We start from the raw sequence: 24,368 nt of genomic DNA, 5'->3' as shown, positions 1-24,368 counted from the left end.
TCTCTCTCTCTCTCTCTCTCTCTCTCTCTCTCTCTCTCTCTCTCTGTATGTCTCTCTCTTTCTCTCTGTCTCCTTCCCTCCCTTCCTCTGTCCCCCTCATTTCCACTAACCTAGTTGAATTTGTCATTAAAAAAAAATTATCTGACTACTATTTTGTGCTGTTTGCTCCATGGTAGGTTTTGTGAATCCTGTCCCTGGTGCCAAAATAGCTAGTTACAGTTCTGGGAAAAATTGTGGTCTGAAAACATACTAAATATGAATAATTAAAAACCTGTTATCTAAAACAGTGCTTTTCAACAAAGCTGCACTCTAGGTTCTGAAAAACTGACAGTGAAAAGACAGCCATGATCTATCATGAGCTAATTCAATTTTCCAGGAGGAGGCTGGCTTGAATGGCCAGGAAATGATAACTAGGACTACCTGGGAAAACGGAGAGAAGGCTACTGCCAATAGGGAAATCACACAATTAGTCAGCAAGTATTGACTAAGTACCTACTATGCGCCAAGCACTAGACTTAGACTGGACATACAAAGGCAAGGAACTCAATCCTTAAAAAGGAAATGGGACAAGGTGATGTTGAAGGCATCTGAAAGTAGGCTAAACTGATCTATACATTTTATAGGAATCCCAATTCCATAGAGGTGGGGCCATCAGCAGTGATTTAGATATGCATATGTCTGTGTTAGTAACGGGAGTAATAACAATAATCAATAGTTAGTATTTGTAGAATGTTTTGAGGTTTCTGAAGTGCTTTAAAAATATCATTTTATCCTCACAATAACTCTGGGATGTAGGTCCTATTATTGTCTCAATTTTACAGCTGAGGAAACTGAGGCAGACAGGTTGAATGGTTCACCAGGGTAACAGCGCTAGCAAGGGTCTGAGGTTGGATTTGGGCTGGTCACATATCGAAAGGCCAGTGGACAGCCCACATGCTGTACTGCTACTGGAGATATCAGAAGGATGGCCTCCAGTGTACAGTTTGGGTAAACTAAAGATAAGAGTGACTGGTACAGAGGGATTTTGACCTGTATTGATGGAGGGCATTCTTGAATTGGTAAGATGACAGATGCACTCAATCATTTCGGTATCTGAGCACATATAAACCTTATATCTGTTCATTGGGTAACAAACGTTTATTAAGTGCTTACTATGTGCCTAGCACTGTGCTAAGTGTTGGGGACACAAAGAAAGGTGATGCCTGCTCTTAAGGAACATCATTAAAGATATAAGCAGAGCAGATTAAAAGTCATCTGATGCCATCAACTGGAGGACCCAGAAAGGCTTCCTGCGGAAGGTGGGTTTCTTCCTCCTAGGAGAGGAAGGGCAATGATGATGGGTCCTACATATAGAGATGGGTGGCTGCCTATATATTATGGTGTAAGAGACAACCCTTCATCTATTTTGGGGTGCATTGGCCCCATAATTTCATTGACTCTGAGCAGGCTTCCTAACAATACCCTCTTCCCTTTGCCCCTCCTTGCCAGGCATTCCCCTTTTTGACTATCTTCTACCAGATGGAATCCTGCTGCCCTATAGTTCTTATTGCTATTCTCCCTTTCCTTCTAGGAAGAAAATGGGACAGAGCCAAAGGGTGGTGAGTGCATGTGGGTGATGGTGAGGGAGGAGGCAGTTATAACCTGAAGAAAAGCCAGCAGCAAGGGGGACATGGGGAGGGCCATGACAGAGACACATTTTATCTTGAGCAAACTCAGTCAAATGTGCCAATAAACTAAATCAACTGGCCGTACTTTGCCATGTGTCTGCCATCTCCATGACTACTTTTCCATGTGAAACATAAATAACTTTGTTCTTTCAAGTGGACTGTTCTATTCTGAATTCCATTATAACAGGAAGGAAATAGAATAAGATATATTTTGAGACTGTGCTCGAGAGAAAGACTGGCTTTGTCTATCACCATGTCCATGACTTGCTTTCCCATATTACAGGTTCCTGGTGATATGCACTGTGACATGGTAGATGGAGGACCACCTTAGAGTCAGGAAGGCCATGGTTCAAATTCTGCAGCTATGGGTAAAGCACTTGCCCTCCCTCTGTTCCAGCTACTGATGAGTTGTGTTTATGGTTTAGTCATTTCAGTCATGTCCAACTCTTTGTGACCCTATTTAGGGTTTTCTTGGCAAAGATACTGGAGTGGTTTTCCATTTACTTCTCCAGTTCATTTTATAGATGAGGAAACAGGCAAACATGATTAAGTGACTTGCCCAGGGTCACACAGCTGGTAAGTGTCTTGGGACAGATTTGAACTCAGGAAGATGAGTCTTCTTGACTCCAGGCCTGGTGCTCTATCCATTGTGCCACCTAGATGCCCCAAATGAGTAGCTGGTCTATGTAAGTAGAAGGGATTTTCACACTCGAAGTTCCCTACGTTTTGAAATTGTGGGTCTGGATGTCCTTCAAAAACAATGTCAAATCTGTGGTATAATGAGATTCTTCATAAGTTTCCTGAAAATGAGACTCCTTAATCCTTGGGTTAGTGGGCAATGATGACTTTGTGGGACAAAAATTGATAGCTGCATCCTTTGGAAATACCATGGAAGCCCTCTCCCCATTCTCTCTAGGGTGAAAGGTGGTGGAACACCCAGAATGGACAATTACATGCCATGACTGACTTGGAGCTGAAGGAGAACACAACTGGAAATCATCAATGAAATGTTTTATAGTAATAAAATAGTAAATAATAAAAAGAGAATAACAAATATTAATTAAATAGTAAAAGACAAGAAAAGACAATCAATTTGTTGCTAAGTTTCTAATGATCAAGTTCTCTCTTTTTTGTAAAACAAATGTCCAAGTGCTCAAGACAAAAGGGGGAGGAACAGAACATCCAGGTCCTTTGGGGCCTAAAATATCACTGCTACACATATAGACCAAGAATGTCAAAGAAAGAAAAAAAATTACCTTATGTGTACCAAAACATTCAAAGTGATATTTCTTGTGATGACTAGAGACAGAAAAAGATGTCCTTCAGTTGGCAAATGACTAGAGGAATTGTGGTAAATGAATATGATGAAATATTATTATGCAATGAGAAACAATGAGTGCGAGGGATAAAGAGAAATCTGGGGAGACTTATGTGACTTGACTTAAAGGGAAGTAAGCAGAACTGAAAAAACCAATGTACACAAGGACAGGGATAATAGCCATGGAAAAGAATCACGAGTGAAAGAGGTACGATTAACGTAACTAAACGTGTCAATGGAAAAAGAGGAGAGACAATGCTTTCCCCTCCTTTCTTTGCAGAGGAGAGGGAGCCTGCTGGTATAACATGTGGCATACACAGTAAGATTTGGGTGATGTGTTGGCTACTTCTCCTGAACTGCTTTTGTTATCTTCCTTTTTTATTCTTTCTTACAAGGGATGGCAGACTATTTAGGGCAGGGATACATTCAGAAATAATGTGTTATAAAACAACACGCAGCGGGGCGGCTAGGTGGTGCAGTGAATAGAGCACCTATTCAATAGGCCCTGGAGTCAGAAGGACCTGAGATTAAATCCGGCCTCAGACACTTAACACAAAAACTAGCTGTGTGCCCTTGGGCAAGTCACTTAACCCCAATTGCCCTCCAAAAAGCAAAAAAAAAAAAAAAAACCACGCATCTATAACAGTTAAAAAAATTAATTGGATTAATTTGGCTTAACCCTTGTATCAGAGGCAGCTGGTAGTGCAATGGATAGAGTCCTGGGCCTGGATTCAAGAAAACCTTAGTTCAAATTCAGCCTCAGACATTAATTTTCTATGTGACCCTGAGCTCTTAGTCTCTGTTTGCTTCAGGTTCCTCTGCCATAAAATGGGAGTGATAATAACCACTATCTCACAGAGTAGAGAGGATCAAAGGACAGAATATTTGTGAAAGTGCTTAGAACAGTGCCTGACCCATAGTAGGCACTATGTTTATTCCCTCCCTCCCTTTTACTTCTGTCTATACAACCACTGAAAGAGACCTAAGTAAATCACAGTAAAACACATGCAAAACCACTTATTTTAAGAAAAAAAAATCTTACCTGGTGGACAATAAATGCTTTTCTTTGCATGTGTTGCCTTTGGTGCAGGATACATATGTGTCTGAATGAAATATACAGTTGGGGAGGAGGCATCCTCGCTAAGTGATGTCATCAATAGAGGGATCTCCCAGTGTGGAAGGAACGTCTCTCCACCAATGGAAATCAGCTACTCTTTCTAGAGAGTTGCTATGGGTTCTTAAAGTTTATATTAAACTGACCACGATCACACAGCCAGCATATGTCAAAAGTGGGACCTGAACTTATGTCTGTCTGTTCTTTCTCCCCCTTCCCCTCTCCCCTCCACACAAGCATGCATACAGTCATTCATTCAGTAAACTAACATCATTAAGTATCTACTATTGGTCAGGCCCTGCCCTAGGTGTGCTAGGTCACAAAGATTAATATAATACAAATTAAAATTTAAGAAGTTGACAGGAGGAGTAAAATCAAGTCTCATGAGATCATGAGATAGATTTAGAGCCACAGCTGGCCCTAAAATCCTTCTAGTCCAACCTCCCCTGCTTTACAGATGAGAAGACTGAGGCACTTAGCAGTGACATGGGTTATCCATATTCACACAGGTTTTAAGTGATAGAAATGGGGGGGTGGGGGCAGGATTTGAACCTTACTATATTATTCCTGAAACAACACAGTAAGTAAGGGAGTCACAGAACATCCCTCTTGTGGGCTTGAGACACACTCTGAGACAGATATGCCACTAGGAGAAAAAAATAGTCACACATGGGGGGAAGGCCTATGGCTGGACGAATCTATCTCTGACTCTGAGGGGCTGTTGATGTCCTTGGCCCACTCTTACTACACTTAGTCATGCTTTCTTGGCAGCTCCCTTCCTGGGGGTAACGTCCCTACTCCTCCATTCCCCTCCTCCCTCTCGGACTGCTCTCATATCCACTGCATCCGTCCCTCTGAAGTTCCTCCTCCTCCCAACTCCTGGGCTTCAATTCTTCAGGACCAAGGACAGGGACAATGTGCCAGGGTGTGGTGACTAGAAGACTAGCTCCCTAGGGGCAGGCTCAACAACTCCCTCTTAGCTCTTAGCTGGACTACATTCATATAATAAAAGGCAGATTTCCCCCACCTTAAAGGGGAAGGGAGGAGAGGGAGAGAACAAGTACTTATTAAGGACCTACTATGTGCCAGGCACTGTGCCAAGTGCTTTGTAAGTGTAACATCATCCAATTCTCCCAGCAACCCTGTGCGATAGGTGTTAGTATTATCTCCATTTTACAGGAGGGAACTGAGGCAGACAGAGGTTAGGCAGTTTGCCAGCAAGTGCTAGAGGAAGAATTTAAACTCGGAACTTCCTGATTTCGTTTCCAGGACACTATTCAATAATTAACTCCTTTCCCCTTGACCATACTATGTCTAGGGTAAAGACTGTTGTTCCTTGACTCAGTTACCTGACATGAAATGATCAAATCCTAGCATCTTCCCTGACTTAGCATACAAATCACTCTGTGTTAAAACAAAAAGAGAGAGAAGCAAAAGTCAATAGACTCCAGCCTCCTCCCCCATAATCCTCTCTCTCCCCCATATAAGCTATGTGTGCACACACATATGTATACATATTTATATAAATATGTGCATATTTATATAAATATATTCACACACATATGTGTGTATCTCTCTATACAAGTATGTGTATATATATATTTTTTTTTCAGCAGCAAAACTACCACTTTGGTGTTATATTTGGACCACTGTAAAACCTTATTGTCTTCTTACAGAAAAGCAAATGATTAAACAGAAATGTCAGAGCAGAGTGGTTTTCAGAGGTAGAGGGACAGAAACACCTTACTGCCAATCAGAAGCTTGTATTTCCTTGGTGGGGTCCAAAGGAGCTCCTGTGACCACCTGGAAAAATATCTTGGTCTACTTGGCTGTGTAGACAAAAGAGCCCATGAGCACACTAGAAATGATGAGAATTGGCTGAATGCCCACTTGACAAATTCCTCTTTCAGGGTTGCTGAAGGAGAATTCCATTCATTGATGGTGCCTTACAACAAGTTCAGTCTACTCCCTCAAGTGATGTTACTGTTCTTAAGAAGCTTTTTTATTGTGTGCTGGAGTCATTTTGTTCTTGAAGGAAAACATCTCTGTGATTGTAATGGAAGCCAATGAGAAAATAATGCTAATGTCTCACATTGGAATCACACTTCTGATTCTCCAAAGCACTTTCGTCTGCATCCCTTATCTCACCTGGCCCTTATCACAACCCTGGGAAGTAGGTAATACAGGTAATCATCATTCCCATTATACAGAAGAGGAAATAGAGGCCCAGAGATTTTAGTATTGGTAACTCATCAACAGCCACAAACTCAGCAATAACAGGAGAAATTTATCAGATTAACTTAAGGACACTGTGTTAGGCACCAGAGGCACAAAGACAAAAACAAAATAGTCTCTTCCCTCAAGGAGCTTGCATTCTCTTGGGGAAACCAATAAAACAGATAGGTAAGCACAAATCACAGGAAAATTTTTAGTGTAATGGAAATGATAGCAATGCAACTCTAATTTATTCAAAGTAATGGGGAGGGGACCCAGGTGTAGGCAATAGAGAAATCATTCATATTGGGTTTTGGAATGTGTTTATGGTCCTTTCACTGGGTTATAGGTCTGTCTAATGTTCTATGAAGTAATTTCCAAGAAAATTGCTGGGAAGCAAATATCTCATTTTACCCTAGGGCCCAATTTTAAAATACTAAAATGTTTACCACATTAGTTCTTTCTTTTAAAAGGCATATTCTAGCAATTGGTACTTTATGCACAAGAGCAGATGGTAGCTACAGTGGAAACATCTTTGTATGTAATTTTGACTTGGTGTTATAATTCCATTGATTCTAAACTGTTTTTTTATATGGGATTGATATAGAAAAAAGCATAGATACCCTGGCTTTTCCAAGTCATCAGACTCCCTCATGTTGACTTGGTTTCCCTGTTTTCTCTCACTAGAAACAGGGCAAAGTATGTCTCTTCAATCTCTTCAGACTTCTCTATTCTCTAACTTTTTTTCTACCTACCATTTATTCTTGAGATTCTATTTTCATAAAGAAAACACCCCAAAATCTTGGCAATGTTCTCAGTCAAAGGCTTTGGGCAGCTCAATGGCCTGGTCCAGGAAACTAGAACCATGTCCTCTTCCCCTCCCCAAATACAGTACCAGGAATATACCTAAAGTCTCTCACTTTTGGGGGGATACCTCACTCTTACAGCCACATAACTCTATTGCAATGAGGCTCCACAGATTTTCTTCTTGCTTTCTCCTCCAAGAATTATCCTGGACTATTAGTCTAGCAAATACCAACAGTGAAAACATTACCCCTCTCTGCTTAATCTGCTAGCTGAAGGCAGCCCTAGCATTCTTTGGATCTAATGACCAAGCTGCTGCTTTCTCACCCTTACAACACAGCAAGGAAGATAGCATATCTGAGCCAACACAAGGACTATTTCTAAAAAGAATACATTTAATTAAAAGATTTTATTTTTACATAGCCTATATTACTCCCTGTGTCCCTCACCCTCCCAGAAAGTCACGACAAAGAATTTTAACAAGAAAAAGAGGAAGAAGATGAAAATCAATCAGCAAAACCAATCAATAATACATGATAGCTGTTAACAAGGGGGTTCAGTGAATAGAGTGCTAGACCTTGGAGCCAGGGAGACTCATCTTCATGAGTTCAATCTGGCCTCAGACATTTACCAACTATGTGACCCCGGGCAAGTCACTTCACCCTGTTTGCTTCAGTTTCTTCATCTGTAAAATGAGTTGGAAAAAGAAGTGACAAACCCCTCCAGTCTCCTTGCCAAGAAAACCCCAAATAGGATCAAGAAGAGGCAGACAAGAGGGAGAAACAGATTAAAACAACAAGCACTGCTAACAAGAATAGCCAATTGTTAAACCGCACCAAAATAACTAGCCGCTATGTACCAGGTGTTAGTGAAGGTTGCAGTCACAGGGTCAAGTGAAGTTGGCACGTATGGGAGAATAACTGAAGTGGTAGAATAGTTTCTATTGTCTACTGAATTTCGATCATTCAAAATTAAACACATTTATTTCCTTTTTTAAATTTTACTTCAATATTACTTTGATTTACTTCATTTACATCAACTGATGAAATTTCAATAACCTATTGAAATTAGAGTCCATAATAAAATCCATAGAAATGGAAATGCATTTGTAAAGGAAGGGTCTCAGAGGTCAAGGGAATAGCTGGGAAAAGAAGAAATAGTAGCTTGCCTCTAACACTACCTTGTGACTTTGGGCAAGTCACTAAACCCTGGGAAAGTTGCTTAACCTCACCAGAAGGAAGCTTCTTCGTCTGTGAAATAGGTGCAATGATAACATCGATCTTGCAAGACTGTTGTGAGGATCAAATTAAAATAGCATATCTATCGAACGCTTTAAATACCTCAAAGAACTGTACAAACATTTGTAGTTGAAAAGGAAGTAGGGAGGCCATGAAGCTAGAACAAAGGGTAGCTACTGGAGGACCCCATGCTGATTTAAGCAAGAACTTTCCTCAGACATCCCAGTAAGCTCATGTCATCTTCTTGTTTAGCCATTTTCAGACATGCCTGACTCTTTTTGACTTCACTTGGGGTTTTCTAGGCAAAGACATTGGAGTGTCCTGCTATTTCCTTCTCCAGCTCATTTTACAGATGAGGAAACTGAGGTAAACAGGGTTAAGTGACTTGCCCAAGGTGACACAGCTAATAAGTGTCTGAGGTCACATTTGAAATCAGGTCTTCCTAGATTCAGGTCCAGTGTTCTATCCACTATGCCACCTAGCTGCACAGAACTTTCTTTATATGTCTCAGTAAGCTCATGTCACCTTAGGTTACATTTTCTGACCCACTGGCCATAGTCTGGAAGAATCTCTCCTCCTCTCTCCCACCTAAACTCCTGGCCATAAATAGCTTCCCGTTTTCTGGGTCCTAAATCTACCTTTACCTTTAAACCACTTCACTCTTCTTTGGAGTTCCTTATGTTTTTTGACCCATAGAAAAATGATTACCCCCTTGTGAAACTTCACCCTGAAGTAGATTATAGAAGCTGGAGATTTCTGGAGATTAAGACCTTGATGCAAAAAGAAATTCTATCTGTACCACAGGTTGGGGATGAGGATTAAATTATGTGAGCTATTGTAAACAGTAATCAAATCTACACTACCAGTCCACGGATAATCATGTTAAACAATCACTCAATGACTTCATTCATCATTCTTGTGATTTGTCTGTTGTCTTCTTCTATTAGAATATGTCCTCTTGAGGACAGGGACTGTGTCTGATTTTATGTTTATATCCCGAGTACTTGGAACATAATAAATGCTTTTTAAAATGCTTCTTAAAAATAATTTATCCACTCTTCTATAAGTGGACCACATATTAATTTATTTTTTATTATTAAATTAAATATTAATCATCCTTATACTTAATATTTATTGATTACTTTTGTATAATATTTTTTAGGTTGTTAGCTCTTACAGGATAAAATCAGCATCTCATTCCTCTTTGGATCTTCTTTTTAATTAACCCAGTGCTACAGACACAGTACATGCTGAATAGAATTCATTAAATTATAAAATTAAAAGCTCCCCCATACAGTTATTATCATAGCACACAATTTTGTGTTGGTCGGGTAAGATCAAGCTATCTGAGGATTTTAAACTTTACTAAAGTTTATATTTCTTTTTCAAAAGTAAAAAAAAATAACATTCAACCTTTAAGACCACTTCAGTGGCTACTAATGAGAGAGCTTTTCTCTTATCATTTTTATACTCAACAGTATGTTGATAACCAATCATATTTGGAGCAGTTGAAAAAGCATCATCTTCAAGTGGGTAGCTTAATTCTGTGATGAGAATCCCCATATTTGCAAAGATTGCTTGGAACCAAGTTCAAAATAATTATAATATGGATTGTATATGTGATTTCTTTGGTATCTGGAACTCCATCAAAGCAGGTGAGCATTGAAGGATTAAGTCATCTGCCCATGGTCCCATAGGAAGTCTTATAAGTGATGAGACTTGGACCCATTTTTACCTGGCTTCTAGGTCAGTTCTCTAACCATTATACAAGACTGCTTTTCTATGCCATACTATACTATACAGTATTGCAATACAAATGATATATCATAATATGCTACAATTATAATATGGGAGGGCATGATAAGAGATGATGAATAAAACATGATGTAATATATATGATATAATAAAATGACAAAAAAACTTGTTGGATTAAGTATCTCATTAGATCTGGAGTGCTTTGCACATAGTAGGTATTTAAAATATATTTATTGAATTAAATTGAGCTGAAGGAAGAAATAGACAGTTTATTTGATATGTCATAATCAGAGAGCTACATCATTTCAAATGACTCCATTGGGAAGCAAGTTGATTTCTGAGATCAGAATTTCCTTCTAAGCTCTCTGGCACTGCTCAAAGGATGGGCTAAGTAACCTAATCCATCTTTTTTCCCCTGCCATCTCAAACTCATATGATTATGGTATAAGTATGGTCCAGTTGCAGAAAATATAGTTACTTTTCAAAAATGCCAGTGTCATCACATAATTTTGCCTTGCCAGTTCCTCTGTAACGACTAATAATACCATTTTGGGCTGACTCAGTTGCTTTGGAATTGCCCAGCTCTATTATGAGTAAATGAGAGGCGACCAATTATATGTAAAAACTGTACACACAGAGGAAGGTGTGATGGATTACAAAGAGACATTGCTGACAGAGGAGGTGTGGAAATGTACCCAGCTCCTATCTTCCATGTGACTTAGGGGATATGCCTATCACATTTACCAAAACTGAACTAAGGGTCCAGGGAGTAGCGGAGGAAGAATGTATAAAAACTGGTTTGGATACAGAAATCTTCCTTCAAAGATTGAACACACCTTTTCTTAAAAACAAAACAAAACAAAACAAAAAACCTGAATGTAGGTATACCCAAGAAGGAGATGAAAGAGATGATCTCAAAGGTCCTTTCTGATACCCAACTCTATGATCCTAAGTATTCATAAAGAAAACAGAATATTTTACTGAACTTGAGAAGAGAGATTATTATATTCCAGGAAAATGCAGAGGTAGAATGAGGAATCAGAATCACAAAACATGAACTGCCAGTTAGAGTATATATCAAGAGAAATAAAATGAGGGTTGATTTCATTTTCATTATCAAATCAATGTGGATCCAGCATGTAAGGAGCAAGTCCATATGTGTGTGTATGTATGTATGCATGTGTGTTGTTTCCCCCTATGGAATGTAAGATCCTTAAGGACCGGAACTGACTCACATTTGCCTTCTCCCCAGAATCCAGTACATACAAAAATCAACCTGGTACATTGTTGAGGATCACTGGCCAGTGAGACTCTGACCCTGATAGCTGAACAAGCCCCCTCAGGCAAAGGGCTTGCTGCCAGGCCTGGATTGGTTCCCCATCCCACAGGGAAGAGTTCAAGTACCCAGGAGTGTGGTGTTTTCACCCCGACCTAGGAACACTGTAGTGTGTGATGCCCACAGGGGAAAACCATTAGGAGGCTTCCTATAAAAAGCTTGCCCTCAAGACAATAAAGGAGACTCTATTTTCTACCACTCTTTGAGTCCCACTCTTTCTTTTCAACTCACAACCTCAGGGTAAGATAGCACTCTCAGTCCTGCTGGGGAATAGCGGGACTCTCGATTCTCTCAGCCCTGCTGTGGGACGGCAGGGCTCTCTGTCTTGGCCAAACACAGTACATAGTAGGTCTTCAATGAATTCTTGTCAACTAAAAAAAATTATATATAGGCCTGCCCCTCCACAATACGCACACACACACACACACACACACACACACACACACATGTGTATATGTATGGATAGATAAGATAGTTAGCAAGCTGACTTTGTATATGTGTATATAAATGGACTTACCTAAGATCACCCTGGAAATCATTGACCATGAAGGGACTTGAACTCAAGTCTCCTAACTCCCATTTTTGCTTGGACTTCCTTCCTTCCTTCCTTCCTTCCTTCCTTCCTTCCTTCCTCCCTTCCTCCCTTCCTCCCTTCCTCCCTTCCTTCCTTCCTTTTTTTCTCTCTTTGTTTCTTTCTTCCATGTGTGAGGGTATAGACATATGTGTATATGTGCATAAACATAGGTGTATATCTATATATGTACATACACATACGCATACATACATGCATATTATAAAAAGTGCCCAGGGATAGGAATTAGGAGGCCTGAGTTCTAGGCCATTCTTAGCCATTGATTTCCATCATGACTTTAGGTAAGTCACTTTTCCTGCCATGCTGACCATCTGTGATGTTTTATGATTTTAATGAGGGCTTCAGATACAGACATTCTAAATAATGCCCAAAGTATCAAATGATTTTGTCTCACCAGTGCCTCTATAAAAAAATCAAATACAGTCCTTGCCCACTAGAGTAAAAATATTGTTAAGTACCTCCCTCACTCACCCCAAGTAAACCAGAAATTCCATCTGCTTCTGAAAAAGGCCCTGAAGTATTACAAACTTAGACCATAAAAATCATCTACTCCAACTCTCTCATTTTACAGATGAGGAAACTGAGGGACAAAGAGGGGAATCGGTTTGCCCAAAGTCAAACAGGTTGGAAAGGGCTCTGAGTTCTAGAAAAGTTCCACTATGATGCAGAGGTTAACTGGAAAAGGTTAAGAACATCTGGGCTTACCTGTGAAATACATAATGAAATGTTAAAAAAGGAGAAAATGAAAAGAAACAGAAAGTAAACAATGTTGAAGCTCACCTTTCAAATACAGGAAAAAAGCAACAGCAACAGTTCAACAGTTGAGTGTGTGTGTGTGTGTGTGTGTGTGTGTGTGTGTTTGTGGCTTCGCTCTTGTATCATCTCCTCTGTGAAGTCTTTATTAATCTCCCTGAGAGTGTATTCTTCCGTCATCTGCAAATTATCACACACGTGCTTACTTAACCTCACTTAAAACCACTCAGGCTCAGTTAGCTCATCTGTAAGGTACCTTCCAGACTAAAATCTATAATCCTATTAATGTGGCTCATTTACTACAGTGGTAAAAATAAGTCTTCCCATTACTGAAGGTGAGTCAGAGGAAGCTGTCCAAGAGATGATTCTTTTCTTGAAACTATTCTACCTCCACCTTACTAAAAATGTTTGTTTGTTTGTTTTAAGACATTCTAGGAGTTGAGAGTTTTTGGAAATCTACCTTTTGACTGGTTTTCCCCCCTGTTTATTTATTTATTTTATTTTTCAAAATTCATTTCCACCAAATTTTGAGATACAAATTTTTCTACCCATCTTTTCCCTACCCCCTACCAAAATAGCAAGCCTACTGAATACCCCTTCCCCCAATCTGTTCTCTCTTATATCCTCCCCTATTCCCCCCCCCCAACTTTCTACTAGGGCAAGATGGATTTCTATACCCCAGTGCCTGTATATTTTATTTCCCAGTTGTCTGAAAAAAACATTTTTTAAACATTTATTTTTAAAACTTTCAGTTCCAGATTTTTTTTCCCTTCTTCCCCCCTCACCCACCCCCACTAAGAAGATAAGCAATTCAATATAGGTTGTACATGTGTAGTTACTCAAAACATTTCCATAGTTTTGTGTTGTGAAAAACTAACTATATTTCCCTCCATCCTATCCCACCCCCCAATTATTCTATTTTCTCCTTTGACCCTATCCCTTTTCAAAAGTATTTGTTCTAACTACCCTCTCCCCCAACCTTCCCTCCCTTCTATTATCCCCCCTCTTATCCCCTTCTTCCCTATTTTGCTGTAGGGTAAGATATCCAATTGAGTGTGTATGTTATTCCCTCCTTAAGCCAAATTCAATGAGAGTAAGGTTCCCATTTCCTTTCACCTTCCTGCTCTTCCCCTCCATGGTAACAGCTTTCTCTTGCCTCTTTTATATGAGATAATTTACCCTGATCTATCTCTCCCTTTCTCCTTCCAATAAATTCCTCTCTCATCTCTTAACTTTATTTTTTAGATATCATCTCTTCATATTCCACTCATCCTTTGCCCTCTTTCTATGTCTACATGTACATACATGTGTCCACACTCACATATATATTTATATACACATACACCCTTCTATACATACATAAATATGTATGTGTGTGCATATATATATATATATATATATTCCCTTCAACTATCCTCATACTGAGAAAAGTCTCATGAGTTACAATGATCATTTTTCCATGTAGAAATGTAAATAGTTCAACTTTAATAAGTTCCTTATGATTTCTTATTCCCTGTTTACCTTCTCAGGCTTCTCTTCTTTTTTTGCTCTTTGGAGGGCAATTGGGGTTAAGTGACTTGCCCAAGGTAATAGGCTAGTTTTTGTGTTGTGCCTGAGGCCAGATTCGCACTCAGGTCGTCCTGACTCCACAGCCAGTGCTTTATTCACTGTGCCACCTAGCATCCCCACTTCTCTTGCTTCTTTTAGTTGAAAATCACATTTTCCATTCAACTCTGGTTTTTTTCATCAAGAATGCTTGAAAATCCTCTATTTCATTGAATGACCACATTTTCTCCTGAAACATTATACTCAGTTTTGCCGGGTAGGTGATTCTTGGTTTTAGTCCTAGATCCTTTGACCTCCAGAATGTCATATTCCAAGCCCTTAGATCCCTTAATCTAGAAGGTGATAGATCTTGTGTTATCCTGCTTGTGTTACCATAATACTCAAATTGTTTCTTCCTGAATGCTTGCTGTATTTTCTCTTTGACCTGGCAACTCTGGAATTTGGCTATAATATTCCTAGGAGTTTTCTTTTTTAAAAGGTGACTGGTGAATTATTTCAATTTCTATTTTGCCCTCTGATACAACATCAGGGCAATTTTGCTTGATAATTTCGTGCAAGATGATGACTAGGTTCTGTTTTTTTCATCATGGCTTTCAGGTAGTCCAATAATTTTTAAATTATCTCTCCTGGATCTATTTTCCAGGTCAGTGGTTTTTCCAATGAGATATTTAACATTGCCTTCTATTTTTTCATTTGTGTGGATCTGTTTTATAGTATCTTGATTTCTCATAAAGTCATTAGCTTCCAATTGCTCCAATCTAATTTTGAAGGAATTATTCTCTTTAGCAAGTTTTTGAAATTCCTTTTCCATCTGGCAAATTTGGCTTTTTAAGGCATCCTTCTCCTCATTGGATTTTTGGGCCTCTTTTGTCATTTGAGTTAGTCTATTTTTTAAGGTATTATTTTCTTAAGTATTTTTGGGGTTTCCTTTAGCAGGATATTGACTCACTTTTCCTGATTTTCTTGCATCATTCTCAACTCTCTTCCCAATTTTTCCTCCACTTCTCTTACTTGATTTTCAAAATCCTTCTTGAGCTCCTCCATGGCCTACACCCAGTTCATATTTTTCTTGGAAGCTTCTGATGCAGGAGTTCTGAATTTGTTGTCTTCCTCCTGTTCCATGCCTTCATCCTTTTTATCCCCCCAAAATGAATGGTCTGACTATGTTTCCTCTGCTTGCTCATATTGCTAGTCGATTATTTGGCTTTTGAGCTCTTTGCCACAGTAGAACTCTGCTTCCAGATTGCAGAGAGCTATGTCCCCAATTGCTGGGGTTTTTGCAGTTGCTAGAGCTCTTAGGAGGGCACCCTCTTTACAGCTCCCACAAGCTCTGGCACACTGGCTACACACCCCAGGACCACCACCCAAGACCAGGATCCAGATTCAAGCAGGTTAAAGCAAGGGTGATTATCCTCTGAATGGTTGCTTGGTCCTCCTACAATCTGCAGGCCAGGAGCTCTGGAAGCAGCCATGCAGCAGCAGCTGCAGCCACCACAGCTCCACCACCTCTCGCCCTGGGGGCAGGGGACAGACCACACTCTTCTTTGCCCCTGTTCCAACAGAGTTCCAAACTGATCTTTTACCTGCTCTTTGGCATTTATGTGTTGAGAAGTCTGGAAACTGCCACAGCTGCTGGTGATTCACTCCCCTGACATCTGCTCTGGCCACCACTGTTCCATGCTGCCTTGGGGCCGGAACCATGCAGCTCATGTGAGACTTTGCTTGCCTCCCACCTCAGGGTGTTAGACCCTTCCTGTCTGCCTGCCAGCCTGCCTTCAGTGGGAGATTTGTTTCTCTCTGTCACTTTGTGGGTTCTGTAGCTCTAACATTTGTTTGGAGTCATTTTTTCCATGTATTAGAAGTGATTGGAGCAAGGCTCACCCCAAGTTTGTGCTTCTACTCTGCCATCTTGGCACCACCCCGACCTTTTGACTTGTTTAGCAGCCAACACTGCCTGCCTTGCACATGTATGCATGATCTATGCCTCTCCGTTACCTTGTGAGAGTGACTTGCTCTCAGGGGGATCTATCTTTGTGTCTGTCCATGGAGTATGAAAACAACAACAGCTTGAGGGTTGGTCTTGCTGCCTGTGTTCATGGGGTCCTGTGTATGAGGTTGAAAGGTCTATGACTTTTTCTATGTATTTACCATTAGATGTGCACATCTATCTGCTTACTCATCAAACGTTCATGTCTGTTATGTACAATACATTGTGCTGGGGGACATAAAAGTGTAACGAGTAGAAATAGATGTCTTTCAGTCACAGCTTCCAAGGGGAAGCATGTTTTCTTGTAATACGGGAAAGGGCAAGACTCAAGGAAAAATAATGAGTGTGTATGGGCAAGACAGGCATCTGGTCAGCTTTTTAACTGGAGAGTAACAAGACCAAATCTCCCCTTTTTAGTTTACAAAAAAATTAAAATTCAAACTGCAGTAAACTTTACCCTAACATTTTGGGGACACCCTGCATAAAAATGCCATTGGAACTCCCATGGTTTTGGAGAGAAGATAAGCAGAGCACTGAAAAATTAATAAACATAGACCCATGCATTCATCTTTTCTCCAAACCTTGGAGAGCATTGTGGACATGTCTGGAAAGTATTACCACAAAGAGGGAGCCAGGGCAACTGAGCCACGGGAAAGGAAAGGCAGCTGCTGCCAGTTGCCCTGAGGACTATACCACAGCTTTTACTTATACCAGAGTTTCCTATAGTCAATGAATTAAAGATTGGAGAAGCTGGGCTTCCCTGGTGGCCTTTGAATGATGGTCAGTCACACACTGCCTGTGCATAATTTGTTATTCCTAGAGGAAGGAGTGCAAAAGACTTCATCATTGCAGAGCAGTATGTTTGGAGTGTGCTCAGTGGTCTTGAGTGGCTTTCCCTGTATGCATCCCTGAGGAAATCTTGCATGCAGACCATGCTGCTTGAGGTCTTTGGTTAAGAAAGAACCAATGGAATTTGACAGTAATGACTTTGTGTCACAAGTTCATCTAAACCCTTGTCTTTGACAGGAACTTCTGACCCATTCACATTCCTTTAATGCATGACAGAGGTCAGGGAATCCTGACAGTTAAATATTGTGGAACCCTTACAGCTAAGACACAGTGATATTTCAAACTGTCCAAGTCATCATGTGTAGAAAAGGGATATTTGTTTACTGTAAAACTCTGTGGTCTATGATGTAAAATATAGTAGAGTGCAATCAATTAATTTACAATAAAAGTTTGAAATCCCCCCAGCACCGGAGATGGAATTTTTCAAACCAATGAACTACCATGAAAATCATAACACTGGAAACGATGAAGGGTATAGATATTCAAGCCTTGCATGCTGCTTTTTTGTTTGGGATTTTTTGCTTTTATGTATGCATGTATGTGTATGTGCATGCTACAATATACTAGACTGATACCTCTAAGGTCTGTTGCAAGATTATATTTCTCTCTGATTTTAGAAAAAAATAACATTCCATAAGACATTAGGTCCATATGGGTTCAATAGGTCCAAAAATCATTATGTTTTTCTTGGATTTTACCATCTCTGGCATAAAAAAAACCTAGAAAGTATTACTTAGAAACACAGAATAAAGGAGAAAAAATAAAAATATATCTTATAACATTCCATAAGATGTTAGGTCCATATGGGTTCAATAGGTCCAAATGAAGGTTCAAAAGAAGAAAATAAATTTCATGATGTCAGGGAAATATAATAAAATTGCTTGCCAGCTAAAATCATAATTACTGATGGGTGGACCAGTGTGATTTATTTTAAATGCTGATGGAAGAAAATGCACAATTAACAATCATAATTGCAAATGTGATGAGCTCACCCATAAAATGGAAACAGATAAGAGAATGGATTAGAAAGCAGAATCCAACAAAATGTTGTTTACAAGAGACATACATGAAGCAGAAAGACACACACAGAGTTAAAATAAAGGGCTGAAATAGAATCTAACATGCTTCAGCTGAAGTAAAAAATACAGCGGTAGCAATCATGACCTCAAACAAAGCAAAAGCAAAAATTGTGGTGCTGTTGCTGAGTCATTTCAGTCATGTCTGATTCTTCATGACTCCATTTGGGATTTTCTTTGCAAAGACACTGGGGTTGTTTGACATTTCCTTCTGCAACTCATTTGTAGGAATGAGGATGAGGACAAGCAATCTGAGGCAAAGGGTTAAGTGACTTGCCCAGGGTAACACAGCTAGTAAGTGTCTAAAGAAATAATCAGAGAGACTCCAAGGTACTATAGATAATGAAGTAATAAAAAAAAAATACAGGATATTTCTCTGGTAAAGGCCTCATTTCTCAAAGATATAGGGAACTGAGTCAAATTTATAGAAATGAGTCATTCCCCCATTGATAAATGGTCAAAATGCAGTTTCCAGAAGAAGAAATCAAAGATAGTTATAGACATGTGAAAAAATGCACTAAATCACTATTGATTAGAGAAATACATAAAAAGCAACTCTGAGGTACCACCTTCTACCTCTCATAAATGACAAATGCTGGAGGGGATGAAGAAAAAGAAGTGCACCAACAACTGTTGGTGAAGTTGTGAACGGGTCCTTTTCTCAAATTGTACAAAATACAAAAATACAAAAAAAAACCAACTCCAGTTAAAAAGCTGACCCGATGCCCAGTCTTGCTCATACATGCTCATTATTTTTCCTTGAGTCTTGCCCTCTCCTATATTACAAGACAACATGCTTCCCCTTGGAAGCCATGACTGAAAGACATCTATTTTTATTTGTTACACTTTTCTGTCCCCCAGCACCTAGCACAATGTATTGTACATAACAGAGACAAACATTTGATGAATAGGTGGATAGATGTGTACATCTAATGGTAAAATTCCATCACCATTCTGGAGCACAATTTAGAACTATGTTCAAAAGGCTATAAAACTGTGCTTACCCTTTGACCCACCAATAGTATTACTATGTCTATACCCCAAAGAGATCAAAGGTAAAGGAAAAGGACCTAAATGTACAAAAATATTTATAGCAACTCTTTTTGTGGTGAAAAATTGAAAAGGATGAAAATTAGTAGGGAAATGACTGAACAATTTTGTGTCATATGACTATGATGGAGTACAGCTGTGCTATTAGAAATGATGTGGGGGGAGAGAAGTCCAGAAAAAAAAGAAAATAAAATATGGCAAGACCTATACAACTGATGCAAAGTGAAGTAAGAAGAACCTGGATATCATTGTGCATAGTAATAGCAACGTCATAATGATGATCAACTCTGAAAGACTTGGGTACTCTCAGGTTGGAACTATCCTGAAAGGGTTTATAAAGCTGTACATGACCTTTGAACTAGCAATAACACTTCTATGTCTCTATTCCAAATATATTGTAAAAATGGGAAAAGGATCCACATGTACAAACATATTTATAACAGCTCTTTTTGTGGTGGCAAATAATTGGAAACTGACAGGATCCCCATCAATTGGGGAATGGCTGAATAACTTGTGGTACAGGAATGTAATGGAATACAATTGTTCCATAAGAAATAATGAGCAGGCAGACTTCAGAAAAATCTGGAAATTCTTACATGAACTGATGCTGAGTGAAGTGAGCAAAACCAGGAGAACATTATACACAGTAACAGCAACATTGGGTGATAATTATCTATGATAGACTTAGCTCTACTCAGAAATTCAAGGATCTAAGACAATTCCAAAAGACTCATGATGGAAAATGCTATCCACATCTAGAAAAAGAACTATGGAGTCTGAAGGCAGATCGAAAAGCATACTAATTGCTCTTGCGCTCTCTCTCTCTCTCTGTCTCTCTCTCTCTCTCTCTTTCTGTCTCTCTGTCTCTCTCTGTCTCTCTCTCTCTCTGTCTCTCTCTCTCTCTCTCTGTCTCTCTCTCTCTCTCTCTCTCATTTCTTCTTTCTTGTGGGTCCTCCCACTGATTCTAATTCTTCTTTACAGCATGACTAATGTGGAAATATTTTTAATAGGAATGTATATAGAGAGCCTATAACAGATTGCATGCTGTCTTGGGGAAGGGAGGGGGGAGGAAAAGAAAATCTAGAACTCAAAATCTTATGAAAGTGAATGTTGAAAACTAAAAATTAATAAAAATAAAAGTTAAAAAATGGCTACTCTGATCAATACAATGATCTGAGAATTACTCATGGTGAAAACCTGGTATTCACCCATAGGGAGAGAACTGATGAGCTCTGAGTGTAAACTGAAATATTCCTTTCTTTCCTTTTTTGGTTGGGGAGGTAATGTGCCTAATATGAAAATGTTTTGCATGGTTTCCCATGTATAATTAATTGACATCACTTTGCTTGCCTTTTCAGTGGGTCAGGGGAGGGATGGGAGAGAGGTAGAGAATTTGGATCTCAAAATTTAAAAAGAAAAGCATGATAAAAATAAATAAATAATATTTAAAAAAGAAAAATGCTAATGCCACTTGTTGTTCAATTGGGCAACACAAAACTAGTCCCAAAGTGACCCTTGGAGATGTCACAAGAACACTGGAATATTCTAGGTGGAGGGTCCCTTTAAACATTTCTATCACTTGCACTAAAATTCCCTTAGCATCCAGCTATAAACTTACTTTTTTTTCCATGTCCATTTTTGTCTTCTTACTCTTCCATTTTTACTGCCTCTGCCTTACTATGGTTCTTTGTCAATCCATGGTTGTATGACTGTAAAAGATACCTCCAGTAACTTACCTTCCCTATCACACCCGGGCACTAAGCTCAAGGAGCTATAATAATAACAACAGTGATAATTACAATAACAAAGTGGGAATAAACTTGTGATTGCATTGGTAGGAGGAACTCCCATTAGAGGAAACTCCTTCCAATGGCAACTTTTCTACAATTTATAATCTCAGGGAACTGTCCAGAGTCCTGCAAAGATAGGTTATTCAGGGTATGTGTCAGAGGTAGGTCTAGAAGCCAGGTCTTTCCACTTTTTGAGTCCCTTTCCCTATCCAATACTTCTCTCTGATTGGCTTTATACAGCACTTTAAAGATTAAAACATACTTAAACAAACCACAGGCTTGGGGCAACTTGCAGCTCTACTACAGACCTAAATTTTCTTGGTGCCTTTGTGTGAAATCTGTATCACAATAAACCACTCTTCTCTTCTAACTGCTGCTTGATTGGGAAATTAACTGTTAAAAAAGTAAACTGATGAAGCAAAGACAAGCTTTCTTGACTCACAATTACCCTTAAAAGGACAACAAGGAGGCTAGCTACTGTAATGATGAGCTCCCTTAAACAAGAGAAACGAATAAGTTCCTTAGGTAGATTTTCTGGGCAATACAGAAAAACCCAATTAGTTTCTCCTTCATCAGGATGCTGGATTTCACAATCAGTTTCAAGTCTCTGACAATGACAATGCAAATTCAGAGTCTACCTTTTCCCTCACTACATCAGAGGCAGCTGAAGAGAATGACAAGCATCTGATGAAAGTTTTCCTTCTCTCAAATTGTAGATGTTGGATGTCAGCCAAAAGGACTGAGCTCTCTTCCAATCAGCTTTGGCATTTCTCTAGCCAGTCAACAACTCCAAGCCTAGCTTGGAGCAGCTGAAGCCTTTTTTTTATCAGCTAACTCTCTGGCTATATTCTTAAGTACTTGCAGCCATCTCCTCAACTCTTCCTTCTCACCATTTCTTCCACTCTCTTGGTTTCTTCAACATTCTCAATGGCTCAGATCAGAGCATCTTTGCGTTCAGTGACTTATGACTCCTTTTTGATATAAAACTCAAGAAATCCATGCTACTGGATTTGAAATGACCAGCCTTTATTAATCACCTCATAGTTCCCAAGCAATCGATTTGCCACTTTGTGAGTGCTAAACTTTCCAACTCAAAAACCTGGGAGTTGATCCTACCCTTCTAGGGGAAAAAATGAATTATGAAAATGAAATGACCACAATGCCCATATACTATGACCCAGAGATTCTGCTGCTAGGTATATATTACAAGGAGATTACTCACAAAAAGAAAGGCTCTATGCATACTAAAATATTTATAACAGCACTTTTGTGATAGCAAATAACTGAAAACAAAATAGCTGCCCATCCACTGGAAAATTACTAAAATGACTGTAGTACATAACACAAACACAGAGCGAGAGAGAGAGAGAGAGAGAGAGAGAGAGAGAGAGAGAGAGAGAGAGAGAGATAGAGAAAGTCATTCTTCTTGTCTCCAATCTCTGTGGAAGACTGGAGGGAGTGTCTTCTCATATGTTTTATTTGAGATCAAGACTAGTTTTTGAAATTTATTAAAATTTGTTCTCATTTATTTTGTAATTAATGTTTACATTTATATCATTATAATTGTTGTGCATTTGTTTTTCTGCCTCTGCTCACTTCATTTTGCATCAGTTCCCAAAAGTCTTTCCATGATTCTCTGTAAAATGTTTTGGTAGGTTTTGCAATTTTTCTTCTTCTTTTTAAAATTTTTGCTTATAAGGAATGAGGGAAAAGTAAAGGAGGAAATGTCAGCAATATAAAAACAAACTATATTAATAAATCTCTATTTTATAACATAAGGACATGAAAATGAACCATGGTACCCCTGTGCTCTGGAATCTCTGTCATTTCTCAGTCCTCAAACAAGCCCTCCCAGTTTTCTCTTCAGTCTCTTTAACAGTTTATATCTCTCTAATACTGTAAATAAAAAACATCATTACATGTGAGTTTTTAGTAGATTTTCAAGCACAAAAGATCTTTTTTGTCCCTTTTCATAACCGATCTACTTTCTCCAGATGCTGGTGGGAATGTAGGTCATACTCCTATATGTGATATTTTTGAGAGGGTACACACACAGAAAGACACACACAAATATACACACACCCCTTTTTTCTTTCAATGAGACATCATTTTAGGAACATGGCCTGTATTCTCTATGATCCTTTTCTCCACATAAAGAATTAGACAGTTTGATGTTTCAGTGTATTTTACCTCAGTTCTCTCTCTCCCTGCTTGTCTCTCTGTCTCTTTTTCTCATCTATCTCACTTATTTATAGTTATCAGTGGATTACAGATACATAGATGGTGGGAAACTCTATGAATAATGGAAGTATGATATAGACAGATTTTGATATCTCTTTACATATCTATGTATTATCTTTATATATCTATGCATGGATGCACCTCTGTCTCATTTTCTAGAAATAAATCTACATTTCTATCTCGATTTCTCTCCATTACTATACTCAGGTTCAATATAACCCCAAATTTGTGGGAAACCCTAATTTAAATACTGTAAGATGTATCTACATCACACTCAGAAAAAAAAGCCAGGTTGGCTCTAGATACTATATGTCATCAAAATGTTGGGGATATGAACTTATCCTCTACACAGAACTGATCCCAATTGCAAACCCTCATCTGCATTTATTGGTGAGATGCCTTACCTTCTTTACTGAAAATATGCCCGGAGCTCAGATGCTTCTGCTGCCATTTCATCTTCTGACCTCCACTTGGTTGAGGGGTCTCCTACTTTATCATGCTTCTGAAGCTTTTGGAGACAAAAATGATATGATACCGCTCAATAGGCTGCCACAGTTTCAGTAAATGCTTTTTCACTAGGGGACAGCTCTCCTACCCACAAGTTGTCACCAATCATTTCTTTCAATTTTTATTACCTGGTTTGAATACTCTTTTTTCTACTCAGAGTTCAGAGGAATTCTTTAAAACTGTATTAAATGAATTAGCATGTATATGTGTGTATTTTACATATATATATAACATATAGTATGTATATGTATGCATATACATATATGTGCACATGTACAATTAAGAATCAAAGAAACAGTATAGAGCATACATGATATTAAAATGAATTAGAGATCTGTGTATTGTGTATGGTCATCTTTCAATCTGCATGTTGTCATCTTTTCTCTACCTCCTTTGAATTGTTCTTTTCCTCCTTCCTCTTCCCTTCCCTTCCCTTCCTCTTCCTCTCCTCTCCTCTCCTCTCCCCTCCCCTGCTTTCCTCTCCTTTCCCCTCCCCTCCCTCCTCCTTCCC

The 24,368-nt window shown here is 39.0% G+C and overlaps 1 protein-coding gene across 27 annotated transcripts in view; it reads right to left on the bottom strand.

Annotated features, from left to right (window-relative positions):
• The window catches only part of FHIT (fragile histidine triad diadenosine triphosphatase), a 1,710,176-nt gene that overhangs the window by 14,682 nt on the left and 1,671,126 nt on the right, over positions 1–24,368 (bottom strand). For 5 of the 27 annotated variants that reach the window (XR_011167575.1, XM_069084229.1, XM_069084228.1 and 2 more), the window contains one exon: positions 23,755–23,858. The exons of the other annotated variants lie outside the window; for them this stretch is intronic. Coding sequence is in view for 4 of the 5 variants with exons in the window: in XM_069084229.1 (XP_068940330.1) it covers positions 23,760–23,858 (99 nt within the window). In the remaining variant the exon portion in view is untranslated. The remainder of the gene's footprint in view (positions 1–23,754; positions 23,859–24,368) is intronic. 27 annotated transcript variants of the gene reach the window in all.

The sequence above is a fragment of the Petaurus breviceps genome, unplaced genomic scaffold (genome assembly GCF_028583685.1).
Source record: "Petaurus breviceps papuanus isolate PSGF00001 unplaced genomic scaffold, PetGlider_PUasm1.0 174, whole genome shotgun sequence".
In the NCBI taxonomy this organism is placed as follows: Eukaryota; Metazoa; Chordata; class Mammalia; order Diprotodontia; family Petauridae; genus Petaurus; species Petaurus breviceps.
Note: the sequence above shows the minus strand (reverse complement) of the source record. Positions and strands in the feature narration are given on the sequence as shown.